The sequence below is a fragment of the Procambarus clarkii genome, chromosome 41 (genome assembly GCF_040958095.1).
Source record: "Procambarus clarkii isolate CNS0578487 chromosome 41, FALCON_Pclarkii_2.0, whole genome shotgun sequence".
NCBI classification, from domain to species: Eukaryota; Metazoa; Arthropoda; class Malacostraca; order Decapoda; family Cambaridae; genus Procambarus; species Procambarus clarkii.
This window is the reverse complement of record NC_091190.1, coordinates 25,563,437-25,588,758: the sequence shown is the minus strand read 5'-3', so window position 1 is coordinate 25,588,758 and position 25,322 is coordinate 25,563,437. Positions and strand designations below refer to the sequence as shown.

Genomic DNA, 25,322 nt, shown 5'->3' with positions numbered 1-25,322 from the left:
CTTCGCTAGTGGCGCTGAGCAGAGCTTCGATAGTGGCGCTGAGCAGAGCTTCGATAGTGGCGCTGAGCAGCAGGGCTTCGCTAGTGGCGCTGAGCAGCAGGGCTTCGCTAGTGGCGCTGAGCAGCAGGGCTTCGCTAGTGGCGCTGAGCAGCAGGGCTTCGCTAGTGGCGCTGAGCAGCAGGGCTTCGCTAGTGGCGCTGAGCAGAGCTTCGATAGTGGCGCTGAGCAGCAGGGCTTCGCTAGTGGCGCTGAGCAGAGCTTCGATAGTGGCGCTGAGCAGCAGGGCTTCGCTAGTGGCGCTGAGCAGCAGGGCTTCGCTAGTGGCGTTGAGCAGCAGGGCTTCGCTAGTGGCGTTGAGCAGCAGGGCTTCGCTAGAGGCGTTGAGCAGCAGGGCTTCGCTAGAGGCGTTGAGCAGCAGGGCTTCGCTAGAGGCGTTGAGCAGCAGTGCTTCGCTAGAGGCGTTGAGCAGCAGGGCTTCGCTAGAGGCGTTGAGCAGCAGGGCTTCGCTAGAGGCGTTGAGCAGGGCTTCGCTAGAGGCGTTGAGCAGGGCTTCGCTAGAGGCGTTGAGCAGCAGGGCTTCGCTAGTGGCATTGAGCAGTGCTTCGCTAGAGGCGTTGAGCAGGGCTTCGCTAGAGGCGTTGAGCAGCAGGGCTTCGCTAGTGGCGTTGAGCAGCAGGGCTTCGCTAGTGGCGTTGAGCAGCAGGGCTTCGCTAGAGGCGTTGAGCAGTGCTTCGCTAGTGGCGTTGAGCAGTGCTTCGCTAGAGGCGCTGAGCAGTGCTTCGCTAGAGGCGCTGAGCAGTGCTTCGCTAGAGGCGTTGAGCAGTGCTTCGCTAGAGGCGCTGAGCAGTGCTTCGCTAGAGGCGCTGAGCAGTGCTTCGCTAGAGGCGTTGAGCAGTGCTTCGCTAGAGGCGCTGAGCAGTGCTTCGCTAGAGGCGCTGAGCAGTGCTTCGCTAGAGGCGCTGAGCAGTGCTTCGCTAGTGGCGCTGAGCAGAGCGCGCGCGCACACACACTCCTTTGTGTGTGTGTGTGTGTGTGTGTGTGTGTGTGTGTGTGTGTGTGTGTGTGTTTTTTTTTTTTTTTTTTTTTTGCAGGGATATTCCTGCGTGGGCCCTAAGCCTCTGTCTAGCCCACTAAGTGTTGCTTGTTTCTGTTTTACTTGGGCGGAGTATGAGTATTTATGACTCGTATGGTCGCTTCAGTAAGATTTTGCCATGTGTGTTTAACAACTTCTTCTGCTCTGTTGAATCTAAGTTGAAATCTTAATGGGTTTGTAACTGTGCACTGTGTTAGATAATGTTCCAGTGGTCTGTCGGGCATTTCTCCACAGTGTTGACATTTCCTCTCATCTTCCGGAACCTGTAAGCCTATTTCCCATGCACATGGGTATCCAAGCCTGATGCGATGTAAATGTACTTCTGTTGCTCTACTGTTCCCTTTCATCAAACTAAGTGGTTCGTAGTTGGTTGAATTCTTGTACCAACCCGCAGGTGTGTGTGTGTGTGTGTGTGTGTGTGTGTGTGTTTCACCTGTTATCTCCTTGGCAGTCATTTCATGCACAGTTACTCTTCGGCCACAGATGTCAAACATCTCGACAGAGTTTGTTTATTTTGTGTTGAGACTTGACAGTTGTCGTGCCGATGTAACTGTTGTGGAAAGCACGATGTTTCCGCTCAAGAGGACTCCTGCCCTGGCTTGTGGCTCTTTGTGATCGCTGTTGTCAACCGGCTTGAGTCGGCCTCGATACGCATATAGTTCGTTATATACGCGTACGACAGTTCGTACGCTTCTGGTCCGACAAAACCACTTCGGATTGCCCCTTTGAACCAAGTGAACGTGGCCCCACGTCAACTCGTCCTCACTCTAAATGCGACTTATTTGTACGCTTGGAATACAGGCGTACGTCCTGAATGACTGTGGGAAACTTAAATGCCTTGGCAAGGTACGCTTTTCTGGGCTATTGAAAATTAACATCAATGGTTTAGGTTGGTCTACATTCGTACGATTTCGTACGCTAATAACTTTTATATCGTATGCTTGTTACGTGGTAGGAACGGGCTGGTGTCGGCAGCCCGTTCTCAACCACATTTGTTTACGCAACCGATCCTTGGCGTAAAAATTGAGGTGGTTTTAGGGGAAATTAAAAACCACTGAAATATTGACGTGTGAGTGAGGGTTGGTGAGGTGAATAATGGTTGGTGTGAGTCAGGGGTGGTAATGAGGGGTCGTAATTAGTCAGTGTATAATGAGATAATTGTTTAATGAGGCAGCATCGCCTTGGCCAACATACTCGGGCTTAAAAAAAATATTTGACGTATGAGTAAAAATTATATTACCACATGCACTGGTTGGTCGTGCGACGGCGGCGCTTCTTGCACGGTCGACGTTCGATTCCCATCGTCCAAGTGGTTGGACATCGTTCCTTTCCTCCATCATTGTATCTCAGCTCCTTGTCCTCGTACCACAGCTCCTTGTCCTCGTACCCCAGCTCCTTGTCCTCGTACCCCAGCTCCTTGTCCTCGTACCCCAGCTCCTTGTCCTCGTACCCCAGCTCCTTGTCCTCGTACCTCAGCTCCTTGTCCTCGTACCCCAGCTCCTTGTCCTCGTACCTCAGCTCCTTGTCCTCGTACCCCAGCTCCTTGTCCTCGTACCCCAGCTCCTTGTCCTCGTACCTCAGCTCCTTGTCCTCGTACCACAGCTCCTTGTCCTCGTACCCCAGCTCCTTGTCCTCGTACCTCAGTTCCTTGTCCTCTTACCTCAGCTCCTTGTCCTCGTACCACAGCTCCTTGTCCTCGTACCCCAGCTCCTTGTCCTCGTACCACAGCTCCTTGTCCTCGTACCCCAGCTCCTTGTCCTCGTACCTCAGTTCCTTGTCCTCTTACCTCAGCTCCTTGTCCTCGTACCCCAGCTCCTTGTCCTCGTACCCCAGCTCCTTGTCCTCGTGCCCCAGCTCCTTGTCCTCGTACCCCAGCTCCTTGTCCTCGTACCACAGCTCCTTGTCCTCGTACCCCAGCTCCTTGTCCTCGTGCCCCAGCTCCTTGTCCTCTAGTCCTCTAATCTTTGTCTATCTCATATCCCCTGCCAGTGCTATATAGTCATACTTGGCTAATTAGCATTTTCTCTTCATTATTGTCTTGCCTTCATCAATAAGGCAGCTCTTAATATTGGTTGTTAGACTCTTGCAGCCCCTGACTCTTGCAGCCCCTGACTCTTGCAGCCCCCTGACTCTTGCAGCCCCCTGACTCTTGCAGCCCCCTGACTCTTGCAGCCCCCTGACTCTTGCAGCCCCCTGACTCTTGCAGCCCCCTGACTCTTGCAGCCCCCTGACTCTTGCAGCCCCCTGACTCTTGCAGCCCCTGACTCTTGCAGCCCCTGACTCTTGCAGCCCCCTGACTCTTGCAGCCCCTGACTTGCAGCCCCCTGACTCTTGCAGCCCCCGACTTGCAGCCCCCTGACTCTTGCAGCCCCCTGACTCTTGCAGCCCCTGACTCTTGCAGCCCCCTGACTCTTGCAGCCCCCTGACTCTTGCAGCCCCTGACTTGCAGCCCCCTGACTCTTGCAGCCCCCGACTTGCAGCCCCCTGACTCTTGCAGCCCCCTGACTCTTGCAGCCCCTGACTTGCAGCCCCTGACTTGCAGCCCCTGACTTGCAGCCCCTGACTCTTGCAGTCCCTGACTCTTGCAGCCCCTGACTCTTGCAGCCCCCTGACTCTTGCAGCCCCCTGACTCTTGCAGCCCCTGACTTGCAGCCCCTGACTTGCAGCCCCTGACTTGCAGCCCCCTGACTCTTGCAGCCCCTGACTTGCAGCCCCTGACTTGCAGCCCCTGACTTGCAGCCCCTGACTTGCAGCCCCTGACTTGCAGCCCCTGACTCTTGCAGTCCCTGACTTGCAGCCCCCTGACTCTTGCAGCCCCTGACTTGCAGCCCCTGACTTGCAGCCCCTGACTTGCAGCCCCTGACTTGCAGCCCCTGACTCTTGCAGCCCCCTGACCTCTCCAGCCCTGGAGATCATCTACAGGGCTCCCTGACCCATGTTTTGAGATGAGCGCTGTTTGTTCTTGGTGTTCGGGCCGGAGCAGACCATTGTTTAAGCCACACTAAAGTGCACTCTGGGTATTATTCTTCCTCCCGCGGACACTATTGGGTTTCTCTCATTGTTTATGTTGTCTTTATTGATGTTTTTAGTTTGGATTGTGGAATTGTTAGCGATTGTGAATGTTGACGGATGTTGAAACGTTAGTGAACTTTTATTTGTTTTGTCTTGATTGGTTATTTGAACTTCTCTTCTCTCCTTCCCAACTTCTCTTCTCTACCTATCCTCTCCTACCTCTTCTTCATTTTTTCTTTTCTTTCCAGTTCCCATTCTTCCCCCTCTCCCCTCCTTCCCCTCTCCCCTCCTTCCCCCTCTCCCCTCCTTCCCCCTCTCCCCTCCTTCCCCCTCTCCCCTCCTTCCCCCTCTCCCCTCCTTTCCCCTCCTTCCCCCTCTCCCCTCCTTTCCCCTCTCCCCTCCTTCCCCCTCTCCCCTCCTTCCCCTCTCCCCTCCTTCCCCCTCTCCCCTCCTTCCCCCTCTCCCCTCCTTCCCCCTCTCCCCTCCTTCCCCCTCTCCCCTCCTTTCCCCTCTCCCCTCCTTCCCCCTCTCCCCTCCTTTCCCCTCTCCCCTCCTTCCCCCTCTCCCCTCCTTCCCCCTCTCCCCTCCTTCCCCCTCTCCCCTCCTTCCCCCTCTCCCCTCCTTCCCCCTCTCCCCTCCTTCCCCCTCTCCCCTCCTTCCCCCTCTCCCCTCCTTCCCCCTCTCCCCTCCTTCCCCCTCTCCCCTCCTTCCCCCTCTCCCCTCCTTCCCCCTCTCCCCTCCTTCCCCCTCTCCCCTCCTTCCCCCTCTCCCCTCCTCTTTCCCCTCTCCCCTCCTCTTTCCCCTCTCCCCTCCTCTTTCCCCTCTCCCCTCCTCTTTCCCCACTACCCCTTCCCCTCTTCTCCCCCATCTCTTCCTCTCCTCCCTTCCCCTTTTCTTCTCTTTACTCTCCACTGTCACCGCCTTCCTATTCCCCATTTCACTTCAGTAATGAATTTGCGTCCCCATAGTGGACAACACTTGTGTTTCTATACCTCACCATAATCGGTCACGTGTTCCTCTCCCACTCCTCACCCTGTCCATGGAGGACAGAAGAAAATGTACATATGCTGGTTAGCATTGTAAATGTGTGGCCGCGTCTGTGGTAGAAAATAATAATAATAAAAAAACTTTTCACTTCTCTCCAAGTCTTCACTATGAAGATTATAAGGGGTAACGTTATCTTCCTGCGGTGTTGCCCAACCACTTGGGCTGGACGGTAGAGCGACGGTCTCGCTTTACGCAAGTCGGCGTTCTTCTTCATGCAGGTTGGGCACCATTCCTTCTCCTCCGTCCCATCCCAAATCATTATCCTGACCCCCTTTCAAGTGCTATATAGTCGTAATGACTTGGCGCTTTCTCCTGATAGTTCCATTCCTCCTTCCTGCAATGCTGTTCGCTGGAGATGTTGGTCAGTGTGCTTTGGTTTGGGCTTAATTTATACCGACAGATTTGTCTGTGTATCTCTCTCTCTCTCTCTCTTGGTATTTACTTTATACACAAGGTACATTCACAACAAGATGGCATCAAACAAGAAAGACGGTTGGGAATTCTGCATCTTACATGATTGCCAGAAAGTATTCGACACTGTCTTTCACGAAAAGACTTCTTCTTAAGCTAGCGAAAGAGACTTGTGTATCGGGAAGAGGGCTAAGTTGGATGAGGGAGTACCTCACGATCAGGAGCCTAAGGGTCATCAACAGCGAGGGAGTACATCTTGGGAAGAGAACAAAGGGTCACAGTGAGAGGGTGAATATCAGAGAGACCCTCTCAGGTAGGAAACAATGGGTTATAATGAGAGGGAAAAAATATCCTTTTGGGATGGATAAGATTATCTTCCTTGCGATGATTCAGAGGATAAATGTCTCCGTGGCCCGATTTCTGGCCAGGTCTCCTGGGGCCAGATTCACGAAGCAGTTACACAAGTACTTACGAACATGTACATCTTTCCTCAATCTTTTACGGCTTTGGTTACATTTATTAAACAGTTTACAAGCATGAAAACTTGCCAATCAACTGTTGGCATTGTTATAAATAGCCTCCTGGTGCTTCGGAGCTCATTACCTGTTTAATAATTGTAAACAAAGCCGCCAAAGATTGAGAAAAGATGTGCAGGTTCGTAAGTGCTTGCGTAAAAGCTTCGTGAATCTGGCTCCAGGTTGGTGGTCTGGTCAACCAGTCCGGTTCGCTGGTTGGACCTCTGCTTTTCAACGGGGGTATTCTGCACATCCTGCCATGCCTTCTGGTCTCGTGTGATATTATTTTCCGTGTGTAGATTTGAAACTAGTCCCTCTAATAGTTTCAAAGTGTAAATTATTATGAATCTCTTCCTCTTGCGCTCTAGAGAATACATACTAAAGCATTTTAATCGGTCGCAATAATTTAGATGTTTTATTGAGTGGATTTTAGCTCGTGTTCTTGAAGATATCCTCATATTGCACCAGAAATTTGCCAGTGCAGGCTACTAAACATATGGCTCTGTATGACTAACCATCCTGCGAGATGGGGACTTTTAGTATCACTGCTGCCTTATTTACTCTTGTGTTGATGATATCCTCATAATGCACACAGAGTCTGCCAGTGCAGACTACTGATCACATGTCTGTATGACTAACCATCCTGTGTGATGGGGATTTTTTAGCACACGTGGCTAGCTTTTTGACACACTGTACTCCCCTTCATATAGTCTAGGGTAGCTGCACAAATGCAGAAGTATATAATGTGTTAATAACAAAAAAGTGGATTCTAGTAGTAAATGATGTATGTCTACATGCTCTTCAGGTTAACAATTTCTCCAGCTTTGAAGGCTGTTATTCTGCAATAATATTCCTCTCTAGGGTGTACTAGTGTCTTGAAAAGTATCATCATTGGTATGTCATCTCTTGTTTGAAAGGTTCTTGTTATCCAACCTTTCTTTTTTCTTGCAGTTGTGACGGCTATTTTATTGTGTTTTCTAAAGGAGTAAGGTATTCTAAATGATTACTCCCAGATCTTTTGCATTGTTTTTACGTTCTACCATATGATTTGACTGCGTTTTATAAGTGGTTTTCATTTTTATATTTTCGTTTTTTTTCCATAGCGAAGGAGCTGGTACATAGCTTCATTAAGCATTATTTTCTGTGACGCATTGAAACACCTGCTTTTTATCAGATAAGAGGTTTGCTATCTCTATGTTTACTGTCATAAAAATCCTAGTGTCATCTACAAAGGATGATACGGTACTATAGTTTGTGTTCTCGTCTATGTCCGATATGAACATGAGAAAGAGTATTGGAGCAAGCACAGTACCTTAGGAGGTTATCTTGGTTATCTTGAGAGGATTTCGGGGCTTAGTGTCCCCGCGTCCCCGTCCTCGACCAGGCCTCCTTTTTGTTACACATCCCCAGGAAGCAGCCCGTAGCATCTTCTTAACTCTCAGGTACCTATTTACTGCTAGGTAACAAGGGCATCAGGGTGAAAGAAACTTTTTGCCCATTTGTCTCCGCCTCCACCGGGGGTCGAACCCGGAACCTCAGGACTACGAAACCGAAGCGCTGTCCACCCAGCTGTCAGGCGCTCATGGGGAGACTGAGCTTTTCACGATGGATGAAGCGGATTTCACTTTGTTGACAAGAACACACTGGGTTCTGTCAGGAAATTGAAGATCCATCTTCCTGTTGTCCAGTAATTTCCTTTCAACACATTGTGTGTGCAATAACAACATGGCCAAATTTGTCGAAGGCTTTTGCGAATTCTGTGTAAATTACATCAACGTCTTGTTTGTCTTCCATGGCATCTAATGCCGTGTCATAGTGGTCCAGCAACTGTGATAGACAAGAGCGCCCTGTTCTGAAACCATGTTGTCCGGGGTTATGGAGATGCTGTACTTACGTTTGTTTTGTGATCTTACTTCTTAGCACTCTTTCAAAGATTTTTATGATGTGTGATGTTAGTGCTATCGGTTTGTAATTTTTACCTTTGCTTTATTTCCTCATTTATGGAGAAGTGTTATCTCTGCTATTTTTAGTATGTCGGGAATAACGCCAGTATCTAGGCTCTGTCTCCAAAGAATGTGAAGGGCCTGCGATAATTGTATTTTACAGTGCTTGATGAATATAGAGTTCCAAGAATCAGGGCCTGGCGCAGAGTGCATAGGAATACTGTCTATGGCTTCTTCAAAATCCAGTGGGGATAGGGTGACATCTGATATATGATTTGATGTTGGTATCACATCCATGAAAAATTCATTTGGGTTATCAATCTTTAGTGTGTTTAGTGTGGCTCACTGAAGACGTACTGTTGGCTCAGTATTTCGCTGATTTCTTTGTTGTCATCTGTAAAAGTTCCATCTCCCTTGTACAGGGAGCACAATACTAGATGTAGTTTTTGTTCTAGAAAAGGTATTTCAGATTCTTCTGTTTCACTGGATTTGATATGATTAGTTCAGTTAGTTGCTTTAGTTCAGTCGTTTCTATTTCCCTGTATAGCCTTTCTTGTCGTTCTTGAGATAGGGTGCGACTCTCAAGTTGTTCCGCGATTTTTTATCTTCTCCTATAGAGGGAACTCTGTTTCTCTTTCAAGCTGCATCTCTCCTTTTTTTAAGAGGTATGTGACTTGATCATATTTCTAGAGCTACTGAGTTTATTTTCTTGAGACATTGATTAAAGTTTGCTTTTTCTAGCTGTTCTTCCCAGCTTATAGCTGTAAAGTCTTGTTTTTTGTCCCTCAGTTATTGTTTATTATTAAAATTGAATTTGCTGAATTCTCCTCCTAGAATTTAGGACTGGTTGCACAGGTCTGTTGCCCATGCTTGTCTGAACTTCAATTAAGTTGTGATGTGAGTAACAGGTATTAGTAATCATTATGTTTCAGCATCGGTATTTGTGAAAATAATGTCCAGAATGCTTTCTTTTCTAGTTGGTTCTACCATTTGCTGCTTTAAGGCAAATCTGTCACACGTGAGATGTCATTTGTGTAACTGTTCATCTAGGCTTCCTCCTGTGATTCTCTCGGATATAACTGTATTTGCTACATACTTTCATTTTAGGTCGGGAGGTGTCATTTTAGGTGGGGAGCCGGTCGGCCGAGCGCACAGCACGCTGGACTTGTGATCCTGTGGTCCTGGGTTCGATCCTAGGCGCCGGCGAGAAACAATGGGCAGAGTTTCTTTCGCCCTATGCCCCTGTTACCTAGCAGTAAATTAGGTACCTGGGTGTTAGTCAGCTGTCACGGGCTGCTTCCTGGGGGTGGAGACCTGGTCGAGGACCGGGCCGCGGGGACACTAAAAAAGCCCCGAAATCATCTCAAGATAACCTCAAGATAACCTCAAGATAGGTGCCGTAGGTTAAAGTTGCCAAGCAAAATGATGTTTGGGCCGGGATTTGGGGTTTTCTAAACCACATTCTATTTCCATTAGTCTTTAAACTACTGAGGATTTTGCCTCCGTTATACAAGGACAATAACCACATTTAGGATCTCTATTTTGATATCACCATTTCCACCATATCATTTGTGATGTTCAGCAGGTCAGTGCAGATGTGTCTTTGATGTACAGGCTGATCCCACCCTGTAGCCTGTGTTTCCAGTCACATCTGAAAAGATTGTACTCCAGTATCCATATTTCACTATCATAGTAATCCTTTGCGCGAGGCTCAGTTAGGGCGGCAAACACTGCTTTTGCCTCAGTCAGCAGGTCACCTTTAAAGTGGACTTTGATATGCGTGTGTTTTATACATTGAATGTTGGTAAATAGTAATGATGTTATAGTAATAATGTGGAAGTGTTGGATGTTTTACTTGGTGTTAATATCTGGGGTTCTGGTAAGGGGGGTCACTGTGTTTGTGTCCTCTATAGCATTTGGCCGAGTTGGTGGTAGAGTCTGGACAGTTTTAGCCACCCTTCTCTTCTTCCTCTTGCTAAAAAAAATCTCCCTGGTGTAGAGTTGTGGCTGTTTTCATAGTGGCGTTTTTTTGTTTTTATTCGCCTGGTTCCTCTTATATGCAACGGTGGACAGTCTCTGTTGAAACATTCTTTATCTAATGAGTCCTTTCAAAAGTCCTGCAAAGGCGGAGGAGGAGGAGGAGGAACGTGTTGCGTGTCAAATTGACCTCAAGTTTTCAAAGGTGGTCTAAAAAAGAATGGCTACATGACTTTAACCCAGACAAATGTAGTGTTATGAAGTTAGGGCCAGGTGAAGGCACCTTGAAAATGGCTCCTTGCAGCATTAAAGGAGAAATATTTGGGAATGCACATATTCCAGAATTAATTGTCAGAGGCACACAGCTTTCCAAACGCAATGTACAACCTACGTGAGACCATTCTTGAGTATGCTTCCGCAACATGAAACCCCCACAAGAAAAGAGCATCAAATTGATAGTAGAATAGATTTAAAGATATGCAGTAAGATTCATTTTTAGCCAAGAACTACGAGGAATTTTCAGCGAACTAGGCTTCACAACACTGGAACATAAAGGAAACAGGAAGGACATGATTGCGACATCAAAGATTCCAAGTGGAATTAACCAATTTGACCAAGCAACTGTGCAACGTGAGGTACTCCTGGAAGACTTAACCCAGGAGGAAATTGAGAGACTAATGAGTCGAGAGTCGTCAGGAAGAACTTCTTCAATGTGTGTAATACAAATTAAATGGACGAGATCACGTTGCCTAAACTAACTTAATATACAACTTTATATATTAGATGCTATTGGCAAAACGAGAGAAGTCATTGCATTAATCTACTAATGGTTTCTGAGGCGGGACTAAAGAGCTCACTCTCGACCCCGTAGTTCCGTCTAGGTGAGTAAACATATAATATGCAAATATTCGTTTCTAGTATTTATTCATTCCCGTGTAAATCTTCTCTCGTGTAATTATACAATTTTAAAACTTTTATTTCATGTATGATATATAGATCTTTGTTGGGTCTACATCTTTATTTCTTATATACACAATACAACAAAAATGCCTGTGGATATATATAATATATATATTGAGAGGGGAGAGAGAGAGAGAGAGAGATGAGATCTGGATAGCTGGATTGGAAGGTGGGGGGGAGGGGGAGGCGAGGGAGAGAGGGGGGGGGAGGGGGAGGCGAGGGAGAGAGGGGGGGGGGAGAGACCCCGAGTACCGCCGGGTACACCTTCACACGTGAAAGAGGTTGAGGTCTTGCTAGGCTACAACAGCCAGGGATGAAGTCGAGGCTGGTGAGGTCTACTGGTAGCCGGGCTGGTGAGGTCTACTGGTAGCCGGGCTGCTGGTACGTGGGCTGTGGCTTGTAGACGGCGGGCTTGAAGGTGATGGGGGGACCGTACTCCTTAGGGTATTGGGCTTCACCGTAGTAACTGACCTCAGCACGGTAGCCACCGTAGTCGTCGGCCACGTAAGTTACCTGTCACAAGTAACAAGTTGAGATGAGCACTTTCACCCCAGATGCTTGTATTTTTGAAACTTGTGGTGTATTTAACCCAACCTAAGTGTCTTCGTGTATGGGAAGACACCGTCACGACGTTTCGGTTCGTCTAAGGCCCTTATCTAGTCACTATTAGCCCTGATCAGGTCACTACAGGACCCTTTATCGTGTCGAGTGGGCCCTGATCAGGGGCCCTTGTCACTACATAAGGGTCCGGGATGGACCGAAACATCAACACTTCCTTTTCACGTGTGCGAGTGGGATTGTTGATTGTAATCCACGTTATTGTGACAATCTCCGCACGTGTCATATGTTTTGTCTCTACCCTATAACACATAATATCTTACCGTCTGTTTGCGACCGTCGGGAAGTTGGACGGTGTAGGAGCCCTTGACGACCTTCCCGTCGGATTCTTCATTTTGGCTGAAGTCGGTACCTTTGTATTCGTCCTTAACTCCATAGGCAAAGTTGTACGGAATCTGGAAGGAGCGTATAGATGTTTAATGGTTTATGCAACCTACTCTACTATAGAGTTAGACAGCTGCTACGGGCTGCTTCCTGGGGGTGTGTAACAACAAGAAGGCCTGGTCGAGGATCGGGCCGCGGGGACGCTAAGCCCCGAAATCATCTCAAGATAACCTAGATATTCTAAGTTGCATAACATTGAATTGGATTAGAGAGCTTTATTCGTAACAAGATGTACAAATCGTTACACTTCTGGTTGGACTGAACAGTTGAACGACGGTGTAAATCAGACATATATATTTTTGTTTACAAAAAAATTACAGCCTACTGGTGATATGACGAAACTGTCAAAATAGCAATGACAACAATAGTAGTAATAAAATACACATTAAGACATAGCCCAGTCGATAGAGCGTCAGTCTCTCACACGTGGGGACCAGGGTTCGAGACCCATACAGCCCAGGTGAATGGAATGGAGGGAGGGAATTATCGGGGAAAAGCGTCAAGCCATTACGACTATATAGCACATGGAACGGGAGGTCAGGATAAGGATTTTGGGATGGGACGGGGCGGGAAGGTATGATGTCCAACCACTTGGACGGTCGGGGATTGAACGCCGACCTGCATGAAGCGAGACCGTCGCTCTACAGTCCAAGCCAAGTGGTTGAGCGAATGGAATGGCATAGTAGTAGATTGACTGATGAAGATTAAGCCACCCAATAGGTGGCACGGGCATGAATAGCCCGCAAGTGGTGGACGTAGTAGTAATAACAGTTATGTACTGACCTCGGCGTAGACTTGTTTGTGTTGAGGAGCGCCGTAGAGGTCTTCAGGGAGTGCCAGGGCCACACCCACCACCACCAGGACCAGGGCAACCTGTGGGGGGGGGGGGAGACACGATAATTTCACGTTTCACAACAATAAAATGTTCTAAATAACTTCTAACCAAGCTCGCAGGAGTCAAAATTATATATATAGTTTTCGGAGGAAGAAAACGACTGAAAGTACTTGAGACAAAGACAGCTTTGTCTCAAGTACTTTGAATCTCAAGTACAGGGGGATAGTGGTTGTGTCCGGAAATAACAATTATACACCGTTTTGAAACAAGAAAATGCTTTACTTGACACAAAGTAAAACAAAGAAAGTAAAGTAGAAAGTAGTAGAACGTAGTAAACAAGTAGAAAATAAAGTAGAAAGTAGAAACAAAGTAAAACAAACTTTGTTCGAGAACAAAGAACACTTGTAGGATAAAACGAAATGTCTTCGGGGCAAGAAAATACTTTAAACTACTTCCTATGAAGAGTTTTGCGATGATTTAAACGTTTTTCACATATTTTCGTCTATGGCGCACTTGTTGACTCTTCTTCCTCCCAGGTTACATAGACTCCACAAGCTAAGCTTTAATCTTCACTCGTACGACTTGTTCAGAGTGAACAGTTGCACTGTACAGCCCACGGAGAGCACAGTTGACGAAACAGTAGTGGACGGGTTGAAAAAGTACAGGAAGTGCCGGACCAACCGGGTTCTAATAGGTGGGCGTGCGAGCCGCTCCAAGCAACAGCCTGCTGGATCACAAGTAATCACAAGACAAGCCTGGCCCCCAGTCTGGGCTTAGGGGAGTTGAATAACTCTCAGAACCTCTCTCCAGGTATACAAGAGGTATATGGCACTCTCCAGGTATACTGGAGGGATATGGCACCCCAGGTATACTAGACGTGTATGGGACTCCAGGTATACTTGAGGTATACACACTCCAGGTATACTAGAGGTATATCACACTCCAGGTATACTAGAGGTATATCACACTCCAGGTATACTAGAGGTATATCACACTCCAGGTATACTAGAGGTATATCACACTCCAGGTATACTAGAGGTATATCACACTCCAGGTATACTAGAGGTATATCACACTCCAGGTATACTAGAGGTATATCACACTCCAGGTATACTAGAGGTATATCACACTCCAGGTATACTAGAGGTATATCACACTCCAGGTATACTAGAGGTATATCACACTCCAGGTATACTAGAGGTATATCACACTCCAGGTATACTAGAGGTATATCACACTCCAGGTATACTAGAGGTATATCACACTCCAGGTATACTAGAGGTATATCACACTCCAGGTATACTAGAGGTATATCACACTCCAGGTATACTAGAGGTATATCACACTCCAGGTATACTAGAGGTATATCACACTCCAGGTATACTAGAGGTATATCACACTCCAGGTATACTAGAGGTATATCACACTCCAGGTATACTAGAGGTATATCACACTCCAGGTATACTAGAGGTATATCACACTCCAGGTATACTAGAAGTATATCACACTCCAGGTATACTAGAGGTATATCACACTCCATGTATACAAGAGGTATATCACACTCCAGGTATACAAGAGGTATATCACACTCCAGGTATACAAGAGGTATATCACACTCCAGGTATACAAGAGGTATATCACACTCCAGGTATACTAGAAGTATATCACACTCCAGGTATACTAGAGGTATATCACACTCCAGGTATACTAGAGATATATCACACTCCAGGTATACTAGAGGTATATGGCACACTTCAGGTATACTAGATGTATATCACACTCCAGGTATACTAGAGATATATCACACTCCAGGTATGCTAGAGATATATCACACTCCAGGTATACTAGAGATATAGGCACCTTGTAAGACATGTCGAGACGGAGTCGGGGAAGAGTGTGGTGGTTGAGAGGCGCTACTCCACACATATATACACCAGGGGTCGAACCCCGGCCTTGGCCTCAAGCTGACGGCACCAGCTTAGTGTGTACGGCAGCTGGGAAAGGCAGGGAAAAAGTCCCGTCATTCTGAGGTGAATATAGAGTAAGGTCGCTGGGAGGGGTGAATATAACAGGGGAATATAATGCTATCGCCAATTCCTCAGAAACCTTGTACCTTGAGATCGAGTTAGCTGTTGTTGCTGTATTTCCGCACCATCAAGGAGAAATTCCCGGTAACTTTCTCGTAGTCATTTTCACTCGAAAGGGATTAACATGTTGATATGTGAGACTAAGCATGTGCGATGGTAAATGTGTTACGATATCGACTAATCCGTTTAAAATGCTGTGCATTAGTACATATTAAAGCACCTTAATATTGAAGTAATATATATATAGACCTCAATGGGTATGGTGGGTTGGTAGGGTTCGTATGTGCGTGATTCGGCTAAACAGTTGTCTTTTTTACGGAGTAAATAGAGTGAACTGGGTGATATATCAGTGTAATATTACAGTGAACTTCATTTTAGTTGACCTGATTAGCTTAAGGTCAGGTCACGGGATGTATTTTGATGTATTGGGATGTATTGTATTCTGATATATTGGGATGTGTTGCTGGAATGGCAACACTGAGTGGTTGTTGTTGTGTCAGGGGGTAGTGTGTAGTGGTTGTGTCAGGGGGGGTAGTGTGTAGTGGTTGTGTCAGGGGGTAGTGTGTAGTGTTGTGTCAGGGGGGGTAGTGTGTAGTGTTGTGTCAGGGGGTAGTGTGTAGTGTTGTGTCAGGGGGTAGTGTGTAGTGGTTGTGTCAGGGGGTAGTGTGGTTGTGTCAGGGGGTAGTGTAGTGGTTGTGTCAGGGGGGGGTAGTGTGTAGTGTTGTGTCAGGGGGGGTAGTGTGTAGTGGTTGTGTCAGGGTGTAGTGTGTAGTGTTGTGTCAGGGGGGGTAGTGTGTAGTGTTGTGTCAGGGGGGGTAGTGTGTAGTGGTTGTGTCAGGGGGTAGTGTGTAGTGTTGTGTCAGGGGGGGTAGTGTAGTGGTTGTGTCAGGGGGTAGTGTGTAGTAGTTGTGTCAGGGGGTAGTGTAGTGGTTGTGTCAGGGGGTAGTGTGTAGTGGTTGTGTCAGGGGGGGTAGTGTGTAGTGGTTGTGTCAGGGGGTAGTGTGTAGTGGTTGTGTCAGGGGGGGGTAGTGTGTAGTGGTTGTGTCAGGGGGTAGTGTGTAGTGGCTGTGTCAGAGGGTAGTGTGTAGTGGTTGTGTCGGGGGGTAGTGTGTAGTGGTTGTGTCAGGGGGTAGTGTGTAGTGGTTGTGTCAGGGGTGGGTAGTGTGTAGTGGTTGTGTCAGGGGGGGGTAGTGTGTAGTGGTTGTGTCAGGGGGTAGTGTGTAGTGGCTGTGTCAGAGGGTAGTGTGTAGTGGTTGTGTCAGGGGGTAGTGTGTAGTGGTTGTGTCAGGGGGTAGTGTGTAGTGGTTGTGTCAGGGGGGGTAGTGTGTAGTGGTTGTGTCAGGGGGTAGTGTGTAGTGGCTGTGTCAGGGGGTAGTGTGTAGTGGCTGTGTCAGAGGGTAGTGTGTAGTGGCTGTGTCAGTGGGTAGTGTGTAGTGGTTGTGTCAGGGGGTAGTGTGTAGTGGCTGTGTCAGAGGGTAGTGTGTAGTGGTTGTGTCAGGGAGTAGTGTGTAGTGGTTGTGTCAGGGGGGGGGTAGTGTGTAGTGGTTGTGTCAGGGGGGGGTAGTGTAGTGGTTGTCAGGGGGGGGGGGTAGTGTAGTGGTTGTGTCAGGGGGGGGTAGTGTAGTGGTTGTATCAGGGGGGGTAGTGTAGTGGTTGTGTCAGGGGGTAGTGTGTAGTGGTTGTGTCAGGGGGGGTAGTGTAGTGGTTGTCAGGGGGAGGGGTAGTGTAGTGGTTGTGTCAGGGGGGGGTAGTGTAGTGGTTGTATCAGGGGGGGTAGTGTAGTGGTTGTGTCAGGGGGTAGTGTGTAGTGGTTGTGTCAGGGGGTAGTGTGTAGTGGTTGTGTCAGGGGGTAGTGTGTAGTGGTTGTGTCAGGGGGTAGTGTGTAGTGGTTGTGTCAGGGGGTAGTGTGTAGTGGTTGTGTCAGGGGGTAGTGTGTAGTGGTTGTGTCAGGGGGTAGTGTGTAGTGGTTGTGTCAGGGTGGGGTAGTGTGTAGTGGTTGTGTAAGGGGGTAGTGTGTAGTGGTTGTGTCAGGGGGTAGTGTGTAGTGGTTGTGTCAGGGGGTAGTGTAGTGGTTGTGTCAGGGGGTAGTGTGTAGTGGTTGTGTCAGGGGGTAGTGTGTAGTGGTTGTGTCAGGGGGGGGGTAGTGTAGTGGTTGTGTCAGGGGGGGGGTAGTGTAGTGGTTGTCAGGGGGTAGTGTGTAGTGGTTGTGTCAGGGGGTAGTGTGTAGTGGTTGTGTCAGGGGGGTAGTGTGTAGTGGTTGTGTCAGAGGGTAGTGTGTAGTGGTTGTCAGGGGGGGGGGGGTAGTGTGTAGTGGTTGTGTCAGGGGGTAGTGTGTAGTGGTTGTGTCAGGGGGTAGTGTAGTGGTTGTCAGGGGGTAGTGTGTAGTGGTTGTGTCAGGGGGTAGTGTGTAGTGGTTGTGTCAGGGGGTAGTGTGTAGTGGTTGTGTCAGGGGGTAGTGTGTAGTGGTTGTGTCAGGGGGTAGTGTGTAGTGGTTGTGTCAGGGGGTAGTGTGTAGTGGTTGTGTCAGGGGGTAGTGTAGTGGTTGTGTCATGTGGTTGTGTCAGGGGGAGGGGGGTAGTGTAAGGGCAAGAGTTAACCTCACGTATCACTGGTAGGGTGTTACCACAAACTTCCATGGCCCCGAGGAGCACCACTCAGAATAGCTGTGTTTAGGTTTCGGCGCCTTGTTTCATCCGGTTGTAGTGATAGGTATGTGATACACAGGAGTTAACCGAACCGATCTTTTTATTTTCGTGGGGGGTTACACTACGTCTGTACCTGCTGCTGTATCCTCGTGAGTACACTGTTGTATTGGTTCTTCCAGTAGACAACTCGCCTCAACATGATCAACAACTCACACATATATAAAAAAAATTACTTTTAGATTCAGAGTATATTGTACCGTAAATACGAACTGTTAAATATATATATATATATATATATATATATATATATATATATATATATGTATATATATATATATATATATATATATATATATATATATATATATATATATATATATATATATATATATATATATATATGTATATATATATATGTATACTTTATACTTTATTGTACAAGATTTCATGATTACAAAATGTGGCCTTGACACATACACAACACATCCAATAAAAGTCAAATGAAAACATACCAACGGAATATCTTAATAAATGTCACAGTTTCGATCGCTGTTGCAAGTCAAACACCTCTTCAAATTCCTCTGCAGTTGGACTCGTGCCCAAGATGCATCAGACATTTCCACTCTGAATCGCGACACTGAGGCGCTGGAACACAAAACATTTCGGTCTATTGTAACACCAATCAATGTCACCTTCAGGAATTCACCTAATTCCTTCAAGAACTTCAATGCACATTTCCCCCATGAACCGAGGGTCTCCGAACCGAAAGGAACAAAACTGTAGCAATGTACCAGACCTCTGTATTTGATGGCTTTCTGCGTTTTCCAGGAAGAGGCAGCGCCACCCCCTTCGCTAGTGCTGTGTTGGGCTTACACACTGGCTAGTACTTACCTCCATGTAGGCCCCCCCCCCACTTGCTTATCATCTTCCCTTCTTACCATCCTTACTATATATATATATATGCAGCAATGATCACAAAAACACTGATCCAAGTATGCAGAATAACCACATGTGAAAAATAGAAAATGCTTAACGCGTTTTCGGCTAATTCGCCTTCATTAGAGCAAAGTAGAATGAAGATAAGATTGCTGATCAGACCTTTATATCCGCCTAGGCAGATCACCTGACCACCAAAAATAAGTGGAGAAAAGGAATTATAAGAAAGAAGGATACTGCAGAAGGCCTATTGGCCCATACGAGGCAGCTCCTATTAATATCTCCAAGTGACATACGTGTTAAATGATTGCTATATTGTTTTGACGTGCTATATTGAGGCTTAAATAGGGATCCAACTTGTACATACCGGGGCTCACATTAAGGCTGTTTTTACAATGTTTGATCAGAGCAGACTCGATCACGTTTCGTTCAACAAAATCCTTACTTTTAACAATACATTTTGCCCCTGCGAAGTCGATAGAATGATTACATAAACTGGAATGTAAATACAATGCACTGGATTGCTGGGCTGTACGAATAGCATATGAATGCTGTTTTAAACGCGAGGAAAGAGATTTACCTGTCTGGCCGATGTAAACACATTTTGTGTTTACATCGGCCAGTTACATGGGGTCGGCCAGTTATGCCCCTTATGTGTAGTGGAAGCGTGTTGAACAGTCTCGGGCCTCTGATGTTGACAGAGTTTTCTCTCAGAGTACCTGTTGCACCTCTGCTCTTCAACGGGGGTATTCTGCACATCCTGCCATGTCTTCTGGTCTCATGTGGTGTTATTTCTGTGTGCAGGTTTGGGATCAGCCCCTCAATTATTTTCCACGTGTAAATTATTATGTATCTCTCCCGCCTGCGCTCAAGGGAGTATAGATTTAGGCTCTTTAGTCGGTCCCAGTAATTTAGATGTTTTACTGAGTGGATTCTAGCAGTAAAGGATCTCTGCACGCTCTCTAGGTCAGCAATTTCTCCAGCTTTGAAAGGGGCTGTCATTGTGCAGCAGTACTCCACTCTAGATAGCACAAGCGTTTTGAAAAGTATCATCATCGGTATAGCATCTCTAGTGTGAAAAGTTCTTGTTATCCAACCTGTCATTTTTCTTGCAGTTGTGACGGCTACTTTATTGTGTTCTTTAAAGGTAAGGTCTTCCGACATGAGTACACCCAGGTCCTTTACATTGCCTTTTCGTTCTATGTTATGATTTGCCTGCGTTTTGTACGTGGTTTCTGTTTTTATATTTTCAATTTTTCCGTAGCGCATGAGCTGAAACTTATCCTCGTTGAATACCATATTATTTTCTGTAGCCCATAGAAAGACCTGATCTACATCTGATTGGAGGTTTGCCGTGTCCTCTATGTTGCCAACTCTCATGAAAATCCTAGTGTCATCTGCAAAGGATGATACAGTGCTATAGGTTGTGTTCTGGTCTATGTCCGATATGAGGATGAGAAAAAGTACTGGAGCAAGCACAGTACCCTGGGGGACTGAGCTCTTCACGGTTGATGGGCTGGATTTTATTTTGTTGACTATTACACATTGGGTTCTGTCAGTCAGGAAATTGTAGATCCATCTGCCTATTTTCCCGGTAATTCCTTTTGAACGCATTTTATGTGCAATAACACCATGGTCACATTTATCAAAAGCTTTTGCGAAATCTGTGTAAATTACATCAGCGTTTTGTTTGTCTTCCATAGCATCTAATGTCATATCATAGTGGTCCAGCAACTGCGACAGGCAAGAGCGCCCTGTTCTGAAACCATGTTGTCCGGGGTTATGGAGATGCTGTGATTCCATGTATTTTGTGATCTTACTTCTTAGCACTCTCTCAAAAATTTTTATGATGTGCGATGTTAGTGCTATCGGTCTGTAATTTTTTGCCTCTGCCTTATTTCCTCCTTTATGGAGTGGTGCTATCTCTGCTGTTTTTAGTATGTCAGGGATAACGCCAGTATCTAGGCTTTGTCTCCACAGAATGTGAAGGGCCTGCGATAGTGGTTTTTTACAGTTCTTGATGAATATGGAGTTCCAAGAATCCGGGCCTGGTGCAGAGTGTATAGGCATACTGTTTATGGCTTCTTCAAAATCTAGTGGGGATAGGGCGACGTCTGATATGTGATTTGATGTTGGTATCATATCCATGAAAAATTCATTTGGGTTATCAATCTTTAGTGCATTTAATGGCTCACTGAAAACAGAGTCGTACTGCTTCCTCAGTAACTCGCTCATTTCTTTGTTGTCATCTGTGAAAGTTCCATCTCCCTTTTGCAGGGGCCCGATACTAGATGTGGTTTTTGATCTTGATTTTGCATAGGAGAAAAAATATTTCGGATTTCTCTCTATTTCACTGATGGCCTTTTGCTCTCTTTGCCTCTCCTGGGTTTTGTATGATTCTTGTAGCTTGAGTTCAATTGTTTCTATTTCTCTACCTAACCTTCTTCGCCGTTCTTGAGATAGGGTGCGACTCTCAAGTTGTTCCGCGATTCGTTTTCTTCGCCTATATATGGAACGACGTTCCCGTTCCAATCTGCATCTCTTTCTCTGTTTTCTTAGGGGTATGCGGTTTGAACATATTTCTAGTGCAACTGAGCTTATTTTTTGTCCCCACTTCACTATTCACTATTGACTGTCCCTGTCACTGCCGGGGACAGTCTCTCCAGTTACTATATACATATAAATGAGCCTGTATCAATACTCTCCCCAAAGACTAGACACAGTTAAAATTTGATTTAAAAAAACGCATTCAACCTAGTGAAAAGGGAAGTAGGTCTCAAATCAGCCCAAGAACACTGCCCCAAGTGTTCTTCCCCTTGTTTCAACAGTTTACAGCCAAGACTCAATGCTCCTATTTGGCGAACACAGAGTCAGCCTAGCAGAGGGAATTCAACAGGGAGGCCCCCCTTGCACCCTTCCTCTTCTGCATAATGGTTCGCAAAATCACAAGCAGACTGACCAGTGAACTCAACAACAGCTTCCTGGGTGATGGCATTCTGGCACGCGTGTAAGACTCCCTGCTGGAAGACCTGCAGCTGGTGAAGTCACAGGGGGAGTCACCCTGGGTCTCGTCCTTAACCCTTCCAAGTTCGAAATTATTGCAGACAACAAAGTAGTCATTAAAATAGTGAAATCAACTTCACCGGAAACCTCAGCCATTGAACCCACTGATAGCACACTACATGGAGCAACTCTAGGCCACAACGCCATTGATGCAACCCTCGACGAAAAATTCCGTAACCTAAAGAGGATGGGAGAGAGAATAGGAGACTTGGAAGCTCATAATACCGATTACTTTCTCGCAATGTGCCTAACCTTGCTCGGGGAGACGTGTTTCATAAAGTACACTCCCACTTTTGGCAGACCACACTAAAGCCAATATGACGAACTCCTGAAGTTAATATTCATGAAACACTCAACCTACACATCAGTGACAGTGGGAGCAAACAACACTACCAGCCTGAATTCGGGAAATAGGCGTACACAGAGCAACAATTACCACTACCAGCATTATTATCCTCGTGTACTGGTGTTAATGAATTAGTGGAAAAAATTACACCAGAGCACAGACATATTCGGTTTTCTCTCTGTGCTCTGCTATGAACGTTTGTTGATAGAGTCGGCCAGTGGGGACACTACTGCACACCCCTCACCCCGACCACCAGCTCCAAAGGATCAGACGTGCTCACTCGGATAGTCACATGATGGAAAAGATTGCTTCAACAACACTCGAATATGAATATGTTGACAAAAAAAGCCCGCCTCCTAGTGGTAAAATAGAACAAACGTTGAAGCAATCATACGAGTCTTGAGGAAATGGAATTGGAACAGTAAGCTATACAAGAGATAAAGAAAAATCCAAAATATTTTTTTCACATACGCAAAATCAAAAACCTCCACCAGTATTGGACCTTTAATTACAACTGAAGGTACGTACACAGAGGACAATAAAGAAATTAGTGAAATTATAATAAGCTAGTATGAGGATATCTATGTTTAGCACACCAATAAACAACATGAAAGTTAATGATCCAGACAACTTCTTTATGAATGACATTCAAGCTGCAGATAATATAACTGATATTAACACGAACTCAGAAGACTTTGAAAGATAAATTGACAACATGCCCATGTACTCAGCTCCTGGGCCTAACTCGTGGAATTCAATATTCATAAAGAAATGTAAAGTACCAGTAGTGCGAGCGCTCAATGTAATATGGAGAAAGAGCCTGGATACAGGGGAGATACCAGCAGCACTTAAACCTGCAGATATAACTCCTCTGCACAAGGTGGGTAGCAAAGCCTTGGCAAAAAAATTATAGGCCAGTTGCACTAACATCACACAAAATAAAAGTTTTTGAAAGAGTGATTAGGAATAAAATTTCTAGTTTTATGGAAAATAATGAGCTACACAACCCAGGACAACATGGAATTAGAGCGGGAAGATCCTGTCTGTCATAGTTACTCAACCACGATGACAAAATCACAGAAGCTTTAGAAGAAAAGCAAAATGCAGATGTTGTATACACAGACTTTGTAAAGGCATTCGTCAAATGTGACCATGGAGTGATAGCACACAAAATGAGGTCAATGGGAATAACTGGTAAAGTAGGACGCTGGATATTCAATTTCCTGTCGAACAGAACACAAAGAGTAACAGTCAGTCACATATAATATCGAGTCCAAGCGCAGTTAAAAGCTATGTACCCTAAGGTACAGTCCTTGCACCACTGCTGTTCCTTATTCTCATATCAGATATAGACAAAAATACAAGTCACAGCTTCGTGTCATCCTTTGTAGATGACACAAAAATCAGCATGAAAATTGCCTCGGCTGAAGACATTGAAAAACTACAAGCAGATATCAACAAAGTTTTCGATTGGGCAGCAGAAAATAACATGATGTTTAACAGTGATAAATTCAAGGTACTCAGGTACGGCAAAAATGAGGATCTGAAACATAATACAGGGTACAAAACACAATCGAATCTGCCCATAGTAGGAAAGCAGCATGTCAAGGATTTGGGAATAATGATGTCCGACGACCTAACGTTTAGGGAGCATAACCAAGCAAATATTGCGTCAGCCAGAAAAATGACAGGATGGATTACGAGAGCTTGCAAATCCAGGGATCCCATCACAATGGTTGTACTCTTCAAGTCACTTGTGTTGTCCCGTCTTGAGTACTGCTCAGTACTCGGTCCCCCTCTTCAGAGCAGGAGAGATTGCTGAAATAGAGGGAATACAGAGAACATATACGGCACGCATAGACGTGATAAACAACCCGTTCTCGCAAATTCGTAAAGTCAATATTGACTTATTAACTACGTGCATAGGTGATATACTAAACATAATAGATACCCTTAAAAAGATTCATAGAAAACACCGACCTTACCTAACCTTGTTAGTATCTTAAGATAAGCATCTTATTGCTTCGTAATTACAATTATTACTTAACCTATACCTATTATAGGTTAGGTAATAATTGTAATTACGAAGCAATAAAATGCTTATCTTAAGATACTAACAAGGTTAGGTAAGGTCGGTGTTTTCTATGAATCTTTTTAAGGGTATCTATTATGTTAAGTATGTCACCTATGCACATATTTAATAAGTCAATATTGACTTATTAAATTTGCGAGAACGGGTTGTGATAAAGCACCTAAATTATTGGGATCGTCTCAAAGCTCTCCAAATGTACTCACTAGAAAGGAGACGAGAGAGATACCAAATAATATACACATGGGAAATACTGGAGGGCCAGGTCCCAAATCTACACAGTAAAAATTAAAACGTACTGGAGTGAACGATATGGAAGAAAATGCAGAATAGAACCAGTGAAGAGCAGGGGACAATTAGGCACTATTTAGGCAGACAATTATAGGCACAATTAGAGAAAACTGTATAAACATCAGAGGTCCACGGTTGCTCAACGTCCTCCCAGCGACTATAAGAAATATTGCCGGAACAACCGTGGACATCTTCAAGAGAAAACTAGATTGTTTTCTAAAAAAAAGTTCCGGACCAACCGGGCTGTGGTGGGTTTGTAGGCCTGCGGGCCGCTCCAAGCAACAGCCTGGTGGACCAAGCTCTCACAAGTCAAGCCTGGCCTCGGGCCGGGCTTGGGGAGTAGAAGAACTCCCAGAACCCCATCAACCAGGTAAAAGCTCCCCGTGCAGGGGATATTTGATTTGCCGTATCCAGCTCAAGCCTGGGAACTCGCAACTATCATGATGCTCTTCATACTGGTGTAGCCCTTTGCCTTGCTGTCCCTATGCTCACCAACCACGGATGCATCTACAGAAGGGCATTGGAAGACTATTATGACCATCGATAAGTGATAAATCACAAGGAAAGACAGGAAGAAGTCGGTGAAATCAAGTGGAGCCTCGCCAGAGTCCCCCAGCACAATGGTCACCACGCCTATACACACCCAATAACACTCATAGAAGCATCGGGTCTGGGTCACTATGCTTCCCTGAAGGGATGTGTGGGACTGCACGTGTGCCTCCACATTGGCCAGTACCTCCCTTCAGTTCCTGTAATCGAAGTGTGTGGTGTTGCCTCTTTCAGGGAAATACAGAGAGCCACCAAATACAGAAGTCTGGCACATTGCTGCAATTTTACTCCAGTTGGTTTGGAAATCCTTAGTGCGTGTGGAAATATGCACTGAGATTCCTGAAAGAAGAAGGGCGACAAATAAATTACGGTACAAAAGACCATAGAGAGACAAGTTTCATGTTCCAGCTCCTTAGTGTGGCGGTTCAGAGGGGAAACGCCTCCTGCATCTTGGGAATGCGTCCAGCCCCGGAGGATTTTTTGAGGATTTGAGTTTCGAGGTCCTGGATTTGTAATAGGTG

General features: G+C 46.0%; 3 protein-coding genes across 3 annotated transcripts in view; all 3 read right to left on the bottom strand.

The window, feature by feature from the left end:
- Window positions 1-2,395, bottom strand: part of LOC138373192 (streptococcal hemagglutinin-like) — a 3,441-nt gene extending 1,046 nt beyond the window's left edge. The window contains exons 1-2 of the mRNA XM_069339225.1: window positions 2,334-2,395; window positions 1-878 (exon numbers count right to left, since the gene is read on the bottom strand). The exon at window positions 1-878 is cut by the window's left edge and continues 1,046 nt beyond it. Coding sequence (XP_069195326.1) covers window positions 1-878; window positions 2,334-2,395 — 940 coding nt within the window. The remainder of the gene's footprint in view (window positions 879-2,333) is intronic.
- A 711-nt stretch (window positions 2,396-3,106) lies between these two features.
- LOC123761131 (ribosome-binding protein 1-like) lies at window positions 3,107-4,009 on the bottom strand. The gene has a single exon (XM_045747075.2). It carries the CDS (start codon window positions 4,007-4,009, stop codon window positions 3,107-3,109), a length of 903 nt encoding a protein of 300 aa, XP_045603031.2.
- Window positions 4,010-11,168: 7,159 nt separating this feature from the next.
- Window positions 11,169-14,712, bottom strand: LOC123760996 (cuticle protein 8). The gene is made up of 4 exons (XM_045746806.2): window positions 14,656-14,712; window positions 12,744-12,833; window positions 11,840-11,971; window positions 11,169-11,471 (listed from the first exon to the last, which is right to left on the bottom strand). The coding sequence occupies exons 1-4, from the start codon at window positions 14,665-14,667 to the stop codon at window positions 11,319-11,321; spliced, it is 387 nt and encodes a 128-aa protein (XP_045602762.2). The 5' UTR covers window positions 14,668-14,712; the 3' UTR covers window positions 11,169-11,318.
- Window positions 14,713-25,322: the final 10,610 nt, after the last annotated feature.

What these genes read in the sequence shown, in the direction of transcription:
- LOC123761131 (XM_045747075.2), bottom strand. Translation starts at nt 4,009, where the DNA reads ATGATCTCCAGGGCTGGAGAGGTCAGGGGGCTGCAAGAGTCAGGGGCT.
- LOC123760996 (XM_045746806.2), bottom strand. An exon ending in ACAAACAAGTCTACGCCGAG is followed by an intron (nt 11,972 to 12,743) that starts GTCAGTACATAA and finishes CGCTCCTTCCAG; the next exon opens with ATTCCGTACAACTTTGCCTA. An exon ending in CCGACGGTCGCAAACAGACG is followed by an intron (nt 11,472 to 11,839) that starts GTAAGATATTAT and finishes TACTTGTGACAG; the next exon opens with GTAACTTACGTGGCCGACGA.